Here is a 12,544-nt window from a genome sequence, read left to right on the forward strand (position 1 = left end):
CACAGGGAGAGTGGCGTCCAGTGTCTGATCTTCACAGCGGTGTTAGCATCCCTTACACCAGGTCCCTCAATTTTACAAGGCTTTGTCCCACAGTTTCCACACCCCCTTTCCTCGCCTTTACTCTTTTTTTTTCCTTTTTTTTCTGGGGGGGGGGGGGGGGGCAAGAAAGTAATTGTCATGTGTTAGCCAGTAGTTCTTGGGTTTATGTTTCTCATCCACAGTCACACTGACCGTCTGCCCCTTCCTGTTCGTATATATTTATATATTTAAATATATATATATATATATATATATGGAGGAAGGGTTACTGTAAAGTGTTAAAGGAAAATTAAGAAAAATAAAAAAAATGGCGGGGGTGTGCCTGGCCGTCTCCAGGGCTCTGGCACAGGAGGAGAGACGAAATGCTGCATGGCTCCCCTTGCCTGCTGTAATGGGGCAACTGCAGCGCAGCACATGCGCACACAGGAAGGGTGGGGAGGCGTTGGTGGGAAGGGGGCGGTGGAGGGCTTCAAGGGCTGACTGTGTGTAGACGTCAGAAGGGCCGGGATAAAGAGAGAAATAGAGGGAGAGGGAACAGGAGAGAGAGAGATTGAGAGAGAGAATGAGAGAGTGAGGAGGAGAGAGGGAGAGGGAGAGAGGTGGATTCCGTTTGACCGCCTTTGATTATGATATAAAAAACGGGAGACCAGGAGGTCATAGTGGAGGAGGCCGAGGCTGGGGGCGGACATTGGGGTCAGGGGGCTTTGGGGCTCTGTTGGAGGAAGAGTGGGTAAGGCTGGGGTAACAGAGGGTCCACGGAAGGGGGTGGGAAGGGGGTCTGAGGGGAGAGAGGGCCGGGGCAGTGGCGATCAACACAGGCAACGGCGGTCGCTCTTGGTGGCCTCATCGGAGGAGTGCACCATGTTGGGCACGAAGCCGCTCTTCACCCCCTCCCAGCCCTCCTGCACGGTGATGTCACCACGCTTGACCAGCTCGAAGATATCGCGTGTCAGGTCGGTGAAGGCCTTCTCCACGTTGATGGCGTCACGGGCCGAGGTCTCCACGTACCGCATGCTGTACGCCCCCGCTAGTTTCTCCGCTTCTTGCCGGCTCACCTGCCGCTGGGCCTCCAGGTCACACTTGTGCCCCACCAGCAGGAAGACGATGCGGTGCGGCTGCACGTGGCTGCGCGCCTCCTCCAGCCACTCGTGCACGTTCTGAAAGGACCGCCGGTTAGTGATGTCGAACAGCAGCAGCCCTCCCACCGAGTTTCGGTAGTAGGCCCGGGTGATCGACCTGCACGAGAAACAGGGAGAAGGGGAGAGGGCAGGAGCAAAAGTGATTAAAGGGGGTGGAGGGGGAGACAGAGCCAGAAGAGGAGAGGGAGAAACATGGTGGGGGAAAAAGGGACAAGAGAGAGGGAGGTCAGCACCAGCAGTACCACAGCTCACACGATCACAGCAGTCACTCACAGCCAAAGACCAGATACACACAGCAGCCCCCGCTCAAGACCGCCGAAGGTCAGTTCCAAACCACCTACATAGCACCTGCCATATGAAAATGAGCAAACACTGATCTCCCAAGGAACAATATGATCAGTCTAAAGCTGACTTACTGCATGCCTGTCACCCCAAAAAATGAATGTAATATTTTACATACTTAGTGAAAGCATTTGCTCACTTCATGTGGAGTTTGCAAGACCATTTAAGGATACCCTCCAATGTAAAGACATAACCAGCTCTCCTGATGCACCTGCCACCCTGCCTTCTAAGAAGCCCACCACCTGAGTCACATGCTTCTTCGACTTATGTCATCACGCCCTGAAGTCCTACCCAGCTCCAGCCATGATATCATATGCCTGTGTAATGCATACATCATGAGTTATCTTTTACGTCATGGGTGGGTGGTGGCCAGTTAAATCCCCCGCTCTCCCGTTTTAATGCATGATTCCTGTAGAAACTCAACAGGAGGGGATGAAACATACCCGCCACATGACTAGTTACATACTGTACCAGAACACACACACACACACACACATGTACACACTGCAACACTCTACCTGAACCTCTCCTGTCCCGCCGTGTCCCAGATCTGGAGTTTGATGCGTTTGCCGGGCTCTATCTCCACCAGCCGCGAAAAGAAATCCACGCCGACCGTCGGGTCAGACACCTGGGCGAAGCGTCCCTCGGTGAAGCGACGGATCAGGCACGACTTGCCCACGGTGGAGTCGCCAATCACGATCAGACGGAACTGGTACAGCCATATCGCTTCCATGTCGCCCGGAGTCTGCGAGACACACACACCGCAGAACTGTGATGTCCAGTTGGTGTCAAAATCACCCCCTCCTCCTCCTCCTCCTCCTCCTCCTCCTCCTCCTCCTGCTCCTCCGCTACCCCCCTCACCGCCTCAGTTTTTTTATTTGAAGAGAGAGGTGCTGGTGAATTTCAACTAGGGTTGCCTGGAGCTGAATCCAACGATTCTTTGTCCTCGCTGTGATAGTCAGCGTGCTTTTCATTCATCAAAAGATGCGACTCATGTGTCACCTCGCTATGACGGAATAATACCCCCCCCACACACACACAACGCACACGTTAATAGGATGTCAAATTCAGTGAATGCAGGTTATTCGGTTTGTTTATTGATTTTGTGTTGGTCTGTTTGCTTGCTCGGCTGAAACGGCTCTGATCGAGATGCAAACGAAGCCAGCTGCAGAATCTGAAGCTTTCGCGAAAAACAGATGTCCCTGCAAACGCATCGCGTTAAACCCATTTAATCCGTCCACAGCTTCTTAATCGTAGTATAGGAAAGTAGCCAAGGGATGATATATCTATGTACATGTGTTTTCTGGTTGTCGATGTTTTGTCCATTCTGCTTGCACTCCGCCATCGTCCAACACCGTGCAATGAAACCGTGCACACAAAACTCTCTGTGAAACTAAACCAGCGAATAACGGATCATGCAAAACATGAAGAACGCAATCATGTCCCAAGCTCACATGAAAAATGCATCAGTTCACACCGGGACTCCTCAAATATACCGAGATGGGGTGGGGAGGGGAGGGGAGGAGGAGGAGGAGGAGGAGGGTGGAGGCCTCGCTTGGGTCATTAAAAAAACATCTGTATTAATATTTTAAACACTTCCCGTTTATCTCGGGTGCTCTGCTCTGCTCTGCTCTGCTCTGCTTTGGCTCCAGCTGCCGCCGTCTCCCGCGGCACAAAGCAGGGGTTTGATGAGCAGCTCTGGTGCTCTGGTGGTCTGGTGCTCTGGTGCTCTGGTGCTCTGGTGCTCTGGTGCTCTGGTGCTCTGGTGCTCTGGTGGTCAGTGCAGCGCTGCCGTGCTGCTCCGGCGCTCTATTGTGCCAAAACGCCAGAGCCGGAGTCCAGGCCGAGGACGCGCTCACTGCACCAAAACACCGACCCGCCGTCCACACCATCCGACCCCACACAATGTCTCGGCAAGCTCCAAGGTCAGACAGCCTCCATTTTGCACATATCAGCTGGCACCCGAAGCCCGTGGACATTAACAGCTTCAGCTAGGTATACCATTTAGTCTAACTGACAACATTTCCCCCCTTGTATTTCCATTAATAAGCATCAGTGTTTGATCACAATTTGATCGGAACAACACCGAACAACACAATCGTCCTTTGTTTTGCATTGATTTTTCTTTTTCTTATTTTGAAATAGCTTGTTTATGTAAATGAGAGACCCATGCGATTAAAAAGAACACTACACATATACAGATACATGTACGTGTTAAACAATTCAATATTATGATATATTAATACACGTACGATATACTAATACATATTGTGATTTTATTATACTCATATATAATATACCAATATATATATTATTTATTTATGAATTTGAAAATGTATTGGAAATCTTCTAATATCGCCGTAAACGAGCCAATACTATAATAAAACAAATGCATTGAGACAATCAGACCTAAATAAATAATGATATCGTTTGTAATTACCGTGTTGTATGGTGAAGCCTCTCAGAGCGTTTAAACAGCAGGCTCCATGTTTCAGAGACTGTCTTTTCCCCTGGAAATACAAACAGAATACACAGTCCAATGCCAATCATAAAAGCTTATCCAAACGTTATTTTATTTTCCCCCTGCACAAAAATAAAATAAAAAAAACCCCATAAAAATCCAGCTACTTCGCTCGCTGCACACTCTCTACGGGAAAAACACTTGCCTTCAACGTATCATTCGTTTATTTAAAAAAAAAAGATATAAAACAATATCCTTGTTTGGTTAGATGTTCTTTAAAGAGTCACATTAGAGTCCTCCTTCCCGAGCGTGGGTTGTTTTATTCCAGTTATTTCATGTTTTAAAGATGGAGAAATGTTTGGAAAATTTGCTGATGAAATGGCAGCAACACAAGCATCATATAGCCTGACTCATCCAGCATCAGCACCAGCGCCATAATAACCCTAATATAAGCGAATCACGCACTTCCTGTTGCACTCCACATGCGCCGAGAGGCGTTACCGTAAACCTTGTGCTATTGGTCGTTATATACAAAGGCAAAGAAAGCCACATTATCGTACCAGCAGGGCGCTCTGATTAACACGTTTTAACTTCGGTCAGTTTACGTTAGGAATAATTGACTAATTGACTATGGTCTTTATCATTATTATACAGTCTGATTTGACTTCAAAGCATATTTGCATAATTTCAGTAATGGCAGACTGTTTTGCTGGAATAATCTGAAATTGTAATCTTATAAATCAATCATTTTAAATTATATAATTTGTAAAGTAGTAGTAGTAGTAGTTGTCGTAGTAGTAGTAATAACAGCAGCAGTTATAAATAATATTAATGAGAATGTTAAATAAAAATACAGGATAAGGATAAGTGCAAAAGCTGTGACAGTAATGATTGTTTGAACAGAATATAGTATATTGATTTACAACTCTAAATTTGGACTGTATGTAAGTGTGTGTCGTCAGTGTATGTGTGTGCTTCTGCTATGAGAATAGACACCATCAGGCCTCCACCTTGCGAGAATACAGTGAGCGTAGCAGGCGAGAACAGGGCAGAGTGTGTATACTGTCGCTTTCCAGTCACTGCTGGAGTTGTGTAATGCATTGCAAAAGCTCAGATGGAGCAGAGGATAAGCATTACTTTACAGGAAATGATATGGGGTACTGAATATGTACTTAATTTAAAGGCACTTGCAATCATTCACTTAATTTTTGTTGCAGTTTAATGTTAATTATATGCGCTGCTTACTATGGAAACTTAAACTGAGGTAGAGAATTGTAAGTATATCAACAACACATTACTCTGATAATACCTCAGTGCACCTCCCTACATTTTACAGTGGTTTCACATTACACCACCACTCTACACGTTGTACCACAGTATACTATATTACACTTGATTGTGTTTTTACCACAGTATACCACACTACCCTTTACTTTTTTTACCACGGTACACCCCGGCACACTACACCCTACACCACCCATAGCCATGGAATTGAAATTCACTGAAAGCACACTACACTGACACTCTAGCACCTGGATTCTAAACACAGCCCTGAGGAACACATTGCTGCAGGTAGCACTGCAGTGTGACCTCAACACGCATACATACGATACAATCATACAACTCAATACAATCTGGAACAAACTCCCCAGCGATGTGGTTGAAGCTGACAATTTGGCAACATTTAAAAATAGACTGGATAGAATCCTTGGATCACTTAGTTATTAATGCACACCAAACAAGCACGATGGGTCGAATGGCCTCCTCTCATTTGTACACTTTCTTATGTTCTTAAGTCACCAGAGATTATTTTATAATGTAAAATGCATATTCAGGTTAAACAGGGGAACAAGGCTAGGTAAGCAGTTAAAAAACAGTCAGTCAATGAGAAAAATAAAAATAATAATTTAACATGTATATCTTTGATCACAAAGTAGGAATAACAGCTTATATGTACTGCACTTTATTTGAAATTACTGTATAATGCACAAACAAGCTTTATTACATAGCAATTTACATGTCAGCCCGGTGTTAATGACCTGGACACATTATAACACAATACAAGTTAATCTCTGATCACTCCCTGCTCCTCAGTTACTTTTTACGCACATTGTAAATAAAAAGAGCGCACCCTTTGTGGTGCATACTGGGTGTTGTAGTTAGTTTCTACGTTATTTTATTGACTACAACTTCCACTTTCCAGCGGCAGGGGCGTGTCTGAGTGCGCAGCGCAGCGCAGAGACAGTGATCGGGGCTGCAGGGGCGCAGCGAGCGGCAGGGATTTTGGGAAGAGAAGTCCTCTTTTTACATACGTTTACAAACCTACTGTTCTCTTTTTAAAATTATTGATTTTATGTTATTTTGCAAGCAGGGGATAAGGAAGGACAGTGACGCATAATATGTCGTGATATTTTTTTAAAGTAAGAATGCCATAAAAAGAAAAGAAAAGTACCAAGTTTACCAGAACAAACTTTAAAGTTAATAATAATGAACATAGTGGCAAAGTGAGACCGATTAGCAGGCGGACTGGCAAAGGTGAATAAAACAAGTTACAATAAGAAGAAGAAGAAGACAATGTTGCACTGAAGATCAAACGATGCATTCGCAGTATGTTACAATGTAACATATTTTAAACTTGTAATAGAAGTCTGCAAAGGAAAGTATAAACCGTTCAACCGGGGAACAAAAGTGCAAAAACAAACCTTACTTAAGCGCGGTTTTAAGACGATGCCAGGCGGTTTCTGAAGCGTCTGTCCATACCGAGCAGACCCCGCAGCCCGGCCGCCCTCGGACGCCTCTCCTCAGGATGCCGCTGGCGCAGCAGGAGCACCTCTTCAAGGTCCTGGTAATCGGAGACCTCGGCGTGGGAAAGACCTCCATCATCAAACGCTACGTCCACCAGATCTTCTCCCAGCACTACCGAGCCACCATCGGCGTCGACTTCGCCTTGAAAGTCCTCAACTGGGATGACCAGACCGTCATCCGGCTCCAGCTCTGGGATATTGCAGGTCAGAGGGCAGAGCGCATTTTAAAATCCATGTTTTAATGTTTGCTAAGTAGTAGTAGTAGTAGTAGTAGTTACTGTTTGTGTCTGTGTGTGCATGGGTGTTTGTATGTACAATAGAAAAGTATCTGAAGGCTTTAACACTATGCTTGTGTTATTGTTTACTAATTGATGCACTTAATTGTTTAATTAAGTTAGAGACCAAATGGGGTTAACCTGGTAATGTCCTCTATAATTTATAGGCTACAGAAGAAGTTGTAGTTTTAAAGTATGTTGTTACTATTATTATTAATTTCTCTGAACTCTTTATTCTCAGTTTGGGTATTTCAGGGGAGCGCACATACACTATGTAACTCTTCGCCATTTCTTGAAATTATAGTGTAGTTGGGTGTTTGAGTTTGAATGGGCCCTGTCAGTGGTTTGAGCACCTAAAGCCCTGGCCCATCAGACGGCAGGAATGCGTATCTGCGGCTAATCTGCTCCAAGGATTCGGTCTTGTGCTCATATTAGGGTCACATGAGGCGGATATTCAGTGCCAGGAGGTTTCTTGCCTTTCCCCGTCTCTCACATGAGGTTACACACACACAGGCACTCACACAGATATTAGCAGAGATGCATTCACACACAAGGCCTATAGAAAGTCTACACCCCCTTGATCTTCTTTCATTTTGCCACAGAATTATATCTTAGTTATATATTAAAAATGGAAATATCATCATTGGATAAGATTCCACCCTCAGAGTTAATATTTGGTTGAAGCATCTTTGGGAACAGTTACAGCTGTGAGTCTGTTGGGATAGGCCTCTACCAACTGGATTTGGCAATATTTGAACATTCTTCTTTTCAAAGCTCTGTAAAGGTCCTTGGGGAGCATTGATGGACAGCAATCTTCAAGTCATGCCACAAACTCCTGATTGGATTTAGGTCAGGGCTCTGACTGGGCCACTCAAGAGCATTTAACTTTTTCCCCTTAGTTTTGCCTGTGGGTCGTTGTCATGCTATAAGGTGAACTTGTGTCCCAATTTTAGCTTTCTTAGAGAGGGCAGCAGGTTTTCCTCAAGGACTGTATGCTTTGCACCATTCATTTCCCCTTCTAACCTGAAAAGTGTTCCAGTCCCTGCAATGAGAAACATCCCCATAACATGATGTTGCCAGAACCATACTTCACAGTAGGGTTTGCACCAAATTAAACACTTTGCATTTAAGACAGAGCATTGTGGGCTTTCTTGAGTACGATACAGGCCAGATTTGTGGAGTGCTTGGGATATTGTTGTCACATGCACACTTTGACCAGTCTTGGCCATGAAAGCCCATTCCCATCTGCCTCTTGGTAGCCTCACTGATCAGTCTCCTTCTTGCTCAGTCATCCAGGGATGGGCTGATCTAGGCATGGTCTTGGTGGTGCCATTCACCTTCCACTTCTTATTAATGCTCCAATGGATATTGAAGGCCTTTGATATTTTTTTATACCCATTCCCTGATCTGTGGCCTACAACAACCTTGTCCCAGAGTTCTTTTAAAAGCTCCTTGGTGCTCATGGTTGAGACTTTGCTTTAAAAAGCACTACCCAACAGAGGAAACTGCTTAATTTATCTTGAAATCATGTGAATCACTACAACTGAACACAGGTGGAGACCACTTATCTTGCTGTGTGATGTTAATGGTGATTGGTTAAGTTAAATCAGGATTGCTATTACAAGAGGGGTGGAAACCAACCAAGCTGTTTCAGTTTTCATTTACTATTCTACAAATTTGCAGAATATTTTTTCACTTGACAGTTCATGGAAAGTTCATGGAAATTACATTGAAAAATGCCATGAATTTACCAGGACCCTAGCTATAAGGCAACAAAAGGTGAACATTTTGACAGATGATGTAAACTTTCTGTAGACACTGTAGACACACACACACGCACGCTTTCAGAGGCGCAAACACAATTAAACACATCCGCACATAAACACACATGCATGAATTCAGACACACTTCCAGGCCTCTACAACATCACCTTGTGAAGTGTAACTCCACACTGGTCCCTCTGGTACCTCTTACAGCAGTCAGCATGTTGGAGCAAATGTGGAAACATCCTTCATTCTTAAAGATTGTGTTTCTTTAAATATATTTATTCATATATTTCAATTCATAGCTATACTCAATGCCCCATAAACACAAATCTTGAGGCTGCAAACATCATCCTTGATGTAAATGTATAACTGGTCTGCCACACAAACCATTGTGGGTGAGAGGAAGTGCGTCAGTGATATCAGTGTGTGTGTTTTCTGTGCAGGACAGGAACGCTATGGCAACATGACGCGCGTGTACTACCGCGAGGCTGTGGGGGCATTCGTGGTTTTCGACGTGACCCGGGCGTCGACTTTCGATGCTGTGCTGAAGTGGAAGGGTGACCTGGACTCCAAGGTGACCCTGCCCAATGGCAAGCCGGTCCCCACTGTCCTATTGGCCAACAAGGCCGACCAATCATGGGAGGGCCTGAGCCCACAGCTGCCCAAACTGGATCCCTTCTGCAAGGAGAAGGGCTTCACAGGCTGGTTCGCCACCTCGGCCAAGGTGAGCCCCGCCTCCCTCCCGTATAATTGGGTATTTACTGTATATTTTGTAGTATCTGAATGTTTAAAATGCCACATGTGCATGTGTGGTTTTGTGTGCAGTACAAAATATCTCGCTATGTGTACCAGTGGCCGTGGTGCACTTCACAGAAACCACCCACTCCATACCACCACCACTCCATGACCTCAGGTACAACGCCTCAGCAGTAGAGGGAGGTTTGTCCCTCTAAATAATGCAGAGCTAATTTTATGATGTCTGCATGACCCGTAGACTGGTGTGTGCCTGTTAGGTCAGCTGGCCGTTGACGCCACGCTGTGTGAATCAGAAGGCAGGCACTAGTCCCACACTGTTTGTTGTGCACAACTGTCTGCCTTCTATTTGAACAGATTGCTGCTTTCTAAAGGAAAACCCTTGTTACCTCTTCAGGACTGGAAGAGCCCATTGCTTGGATCATAGAGAAAGTGCAGGGGAATAAATCAAAACTCCTGTCTCAAGCTTTACATCATCCTCAGCACTATATTTTTACACTAACAAGGTGACGTTTAATCCACTGGAGTTAGTGTTTTCCAGTCAGGAAATGCATCTTGGTATAGGAGACGTCCCCGTTTTCCGGGAATTGGGTTCAGATGGGCAGTTATTGAAGCATCTCTGTCTGAGCCAATGGCAATAACTGAAGCTCGCTGGTCCTTTTGTCACCGAGGCTCTAATTAAATACACCAGGGGGTGGCAATGCCCAGTCTGGGTTTCTGTGAGTGTGTGTTGTGATTGGAGTTGTGGAATTTCGCACAGTGGTTTTATAATGCGTCACCCCTCTATGGAAGCTTCAGGACAGGAGCCATCTGCCCCGCCTCCCTCACCAAACCCATTTCAGTGCTGTCGTGTTGATAAACTGCAGCACACATTGTTGGCTTATTAACAAGACCCTGGAGCTGTTGGGGGAGGAAGCTGACTATGCTGGGTTGCTTCTGATCCCTGAGCTCTCTCCCTCTACCTCTCTCTCTTTCTCCCTCTTCCTCTCTCATATCTTTTTGTTTTCTTATTTTTTCATTTTTAGAAGTATTTTTCCTCTCTCTGTCTCCTCACAGGAGAACACTAACATTGAGGCGGCTGCCCGGTGCCTGGTAGAGAGTATCCTGGCCAATGAGGAGAACTCGGTCGCGGACTCAGACCCAGACCTCATTCTGCCCGGCCTCAACAACAACACCAAGGATGGAAATGGTGGAGCGGCGGCCTGCTGCAAGTTTTAAAGAGCCAGAGTTGGTCGTGGGAGGAGGAGGAGATTGTGAAAGTTGTTTTTATTTTATTTTTGTCTGCATTGCCTTGTATGTGTGCGTTGCGTGTGTGCCTGCCAGCGCGTTTTTGCTTTTGCTTTTGTATTTTACGCCTCTCCCTCCCTCACTCCCTCCCTGCCACCCTCCTGATCGCAAGCCAAGGACCGAGCAAGAGAACAAACAACACAAATCTAAATCTCTAGCATCTCCTCCTTCGCTGCAGGGCTGCCCCCAGAGGAACGGGAGAGGGAGAGGGAGGTCCAGAAAACAAGGCTTTAACAAGTAATCTGGGATTTTTTTTATTTTTTATTATTATTATGTTTTACTGATAATAATGTCTGGTGGGGTAGAACCTAACGGTTTTTGTAGGTGAGCTCCCCTGACAGGCCCTTGCCATGGCAGCTGTGTGTGTTCCAGTCTGAGAGATGGCCAGAGAGCAGGCCTGGTCTCTCTCGCACAGCCCCCGCCTGCAGTCTGCTCTCTGTACTGCCAGCTGGAGACCGGAGACTTCATCCTCCATATTTGGTGCTTGTCTAGGCTCCCTCAGCCTCCCCACCTCTCTGCACACTCGCACTCACCTGCACAACACTTGCATATTCATACACACACATGTGCACACACCACCCTCGATTCCTTCAGATACAGAGCTTGTGTGCTGAAGCCTGTTGTATCCTGAGGTCTTACACCCTTCATCTACACTGCATCAGTCTCGGGTTTGGGTAGTATGCACCCAATGCCTTTTTATACCTAAAACACCAAAGAGAGCAAGATACTTTTTATGGATCAAAATTGCCAATGTATGAATGATTTTGGACAAACCTGTGAATTGAACTCCACAGTGATTTGTTCAGTGAAAGTGGAAAGAAAGCTGAAGATTTAAATGTCGTCCGGATGGGAACAGGAAACCAGTGGACAGTGGACCTCAGTCAGGAGACCAGCGGACTGACTGATGCATCTGGTTTTATGTTGGTTATTTTTTGTTTTTATTATTATTTTGTTTTCCAATCAGGAATTTCATATTTGCTTTATGTATAGTGTTGTGATAATGTAAAGGAGATTTTTAACGATTTAACTAATGAGGTTCTGGATGAATGTAATAAAAAAATTACAACCATAGCTGAGGAAAATGGTCAATATATTTATTAATTCAATAGATAAATACTGGGAATGCATTTACAGTTTCTTACAGAGCCCCTCTGATCCAAGATCCTGTAGTTTTACAGTTAAAAAGCCTAGTTTTCCTCCAGTGCAAATTAACTTGTTTGCTCTCGCGCTCTCTCTCTCTATCTTTCGCAGCAGCTTTCCTTTGACACTTAATCCGGCCGGTGCTGACAAGGTCTCCTGACGGCTTGACTGTCTGTGTGAGGCTGGAATAGGAGGCGCCAGAAGCGATTTGTTTCTCAGGTGCAGCTCAGCCTGTCTGCATTGACGGCTGTGTTGCGCACGTAAATCCAGTCACATCTTACACTGAGTGTGTCTGGCAGCACATCATATATAGGCAACCAAGGTGCATTTTAGCAGCTTGAATGGCCTACAGATTGTGGCCAAGTTCTTTTTGGTTTCATTTGTTTCCAAATAAGCAGTGAATCCACAATGAGGTGTGTTTAATGGAAGTCTCCTGTAAATAAGTATATATGGTTTCCCAACAGGCTGTCTGTGTGCCCTACCTTGCATGCTTCAGCTATCCATGCCTCTTGAGGCCAAGACACTGCAGATGGGTTTT

The 12,544-nt window shown here is 45.4% G+C and overlaps 2 protein-coding genes across 2 annotated transcripts; one reads left to right on the forward strand and one right to left on the reverse strand.

The window, feature by feature from the left end:
* Positions 1-149: 149 nt before the first annotated feature.
* Positions 150-4,400, reverse strand: rab39bb (RAB39B, member RAS oncogene family b). Its single transcript, XM_066715245.1, has 3 exons — positions 3,961-4,400; positions 2,039-2,265; positions 150-1,275 (listed from the first exon to the last, which is right to left on the reverse strand). Exons 2-3 carry the CDS (start codon positions 2,251-2,253, stop codon positions 849-851), a joined length of 642 nt encoding a protein of 213 aa, XP_066571342.1. The 5' UTR covers positions 2,254-2,265; positions 3,961-4,400; the 3' UTR covers positions 150-848.
* Positions 4,401-6,224: 1,824 nt separating this feature from the next.
* LOC136760025 (ras-related protein Rab-38) lies at positions 6,225-11,937 on the forward strand. Its single transcript, XM_066715246.1, has 3 exons — positions 6,225-6,989; positions 9,270-9,550; positions 10,636-11,937. Exons 1-3 carry the CDS (start codon positions 6,788-6,790, stop codon positions 10,795-10,797), a joined length of 645 nt encoding a protein of 214 aa, XP_066571343.1. The 5' UTR covers positions 6,225-6,787; the 3' UTR covers positions 10,798-11,937.
* Positions 11,938-12,544: the final 607 nt, after the last annotated feature.

Source organism: Amia ocellicauda, chromosome 10, assembly GCF_036373705.1.
Source record: "Amia ocellicauda isolate fAmiCal2 chromosome 10, fAmiCal2.hap1, whole genome shotgun sequence".
NCBI lineage: Eukaryota > Metazoa > Chordata > Actinopteri > Amiiformes > Amiidae > Amia > Amia ocellicauda.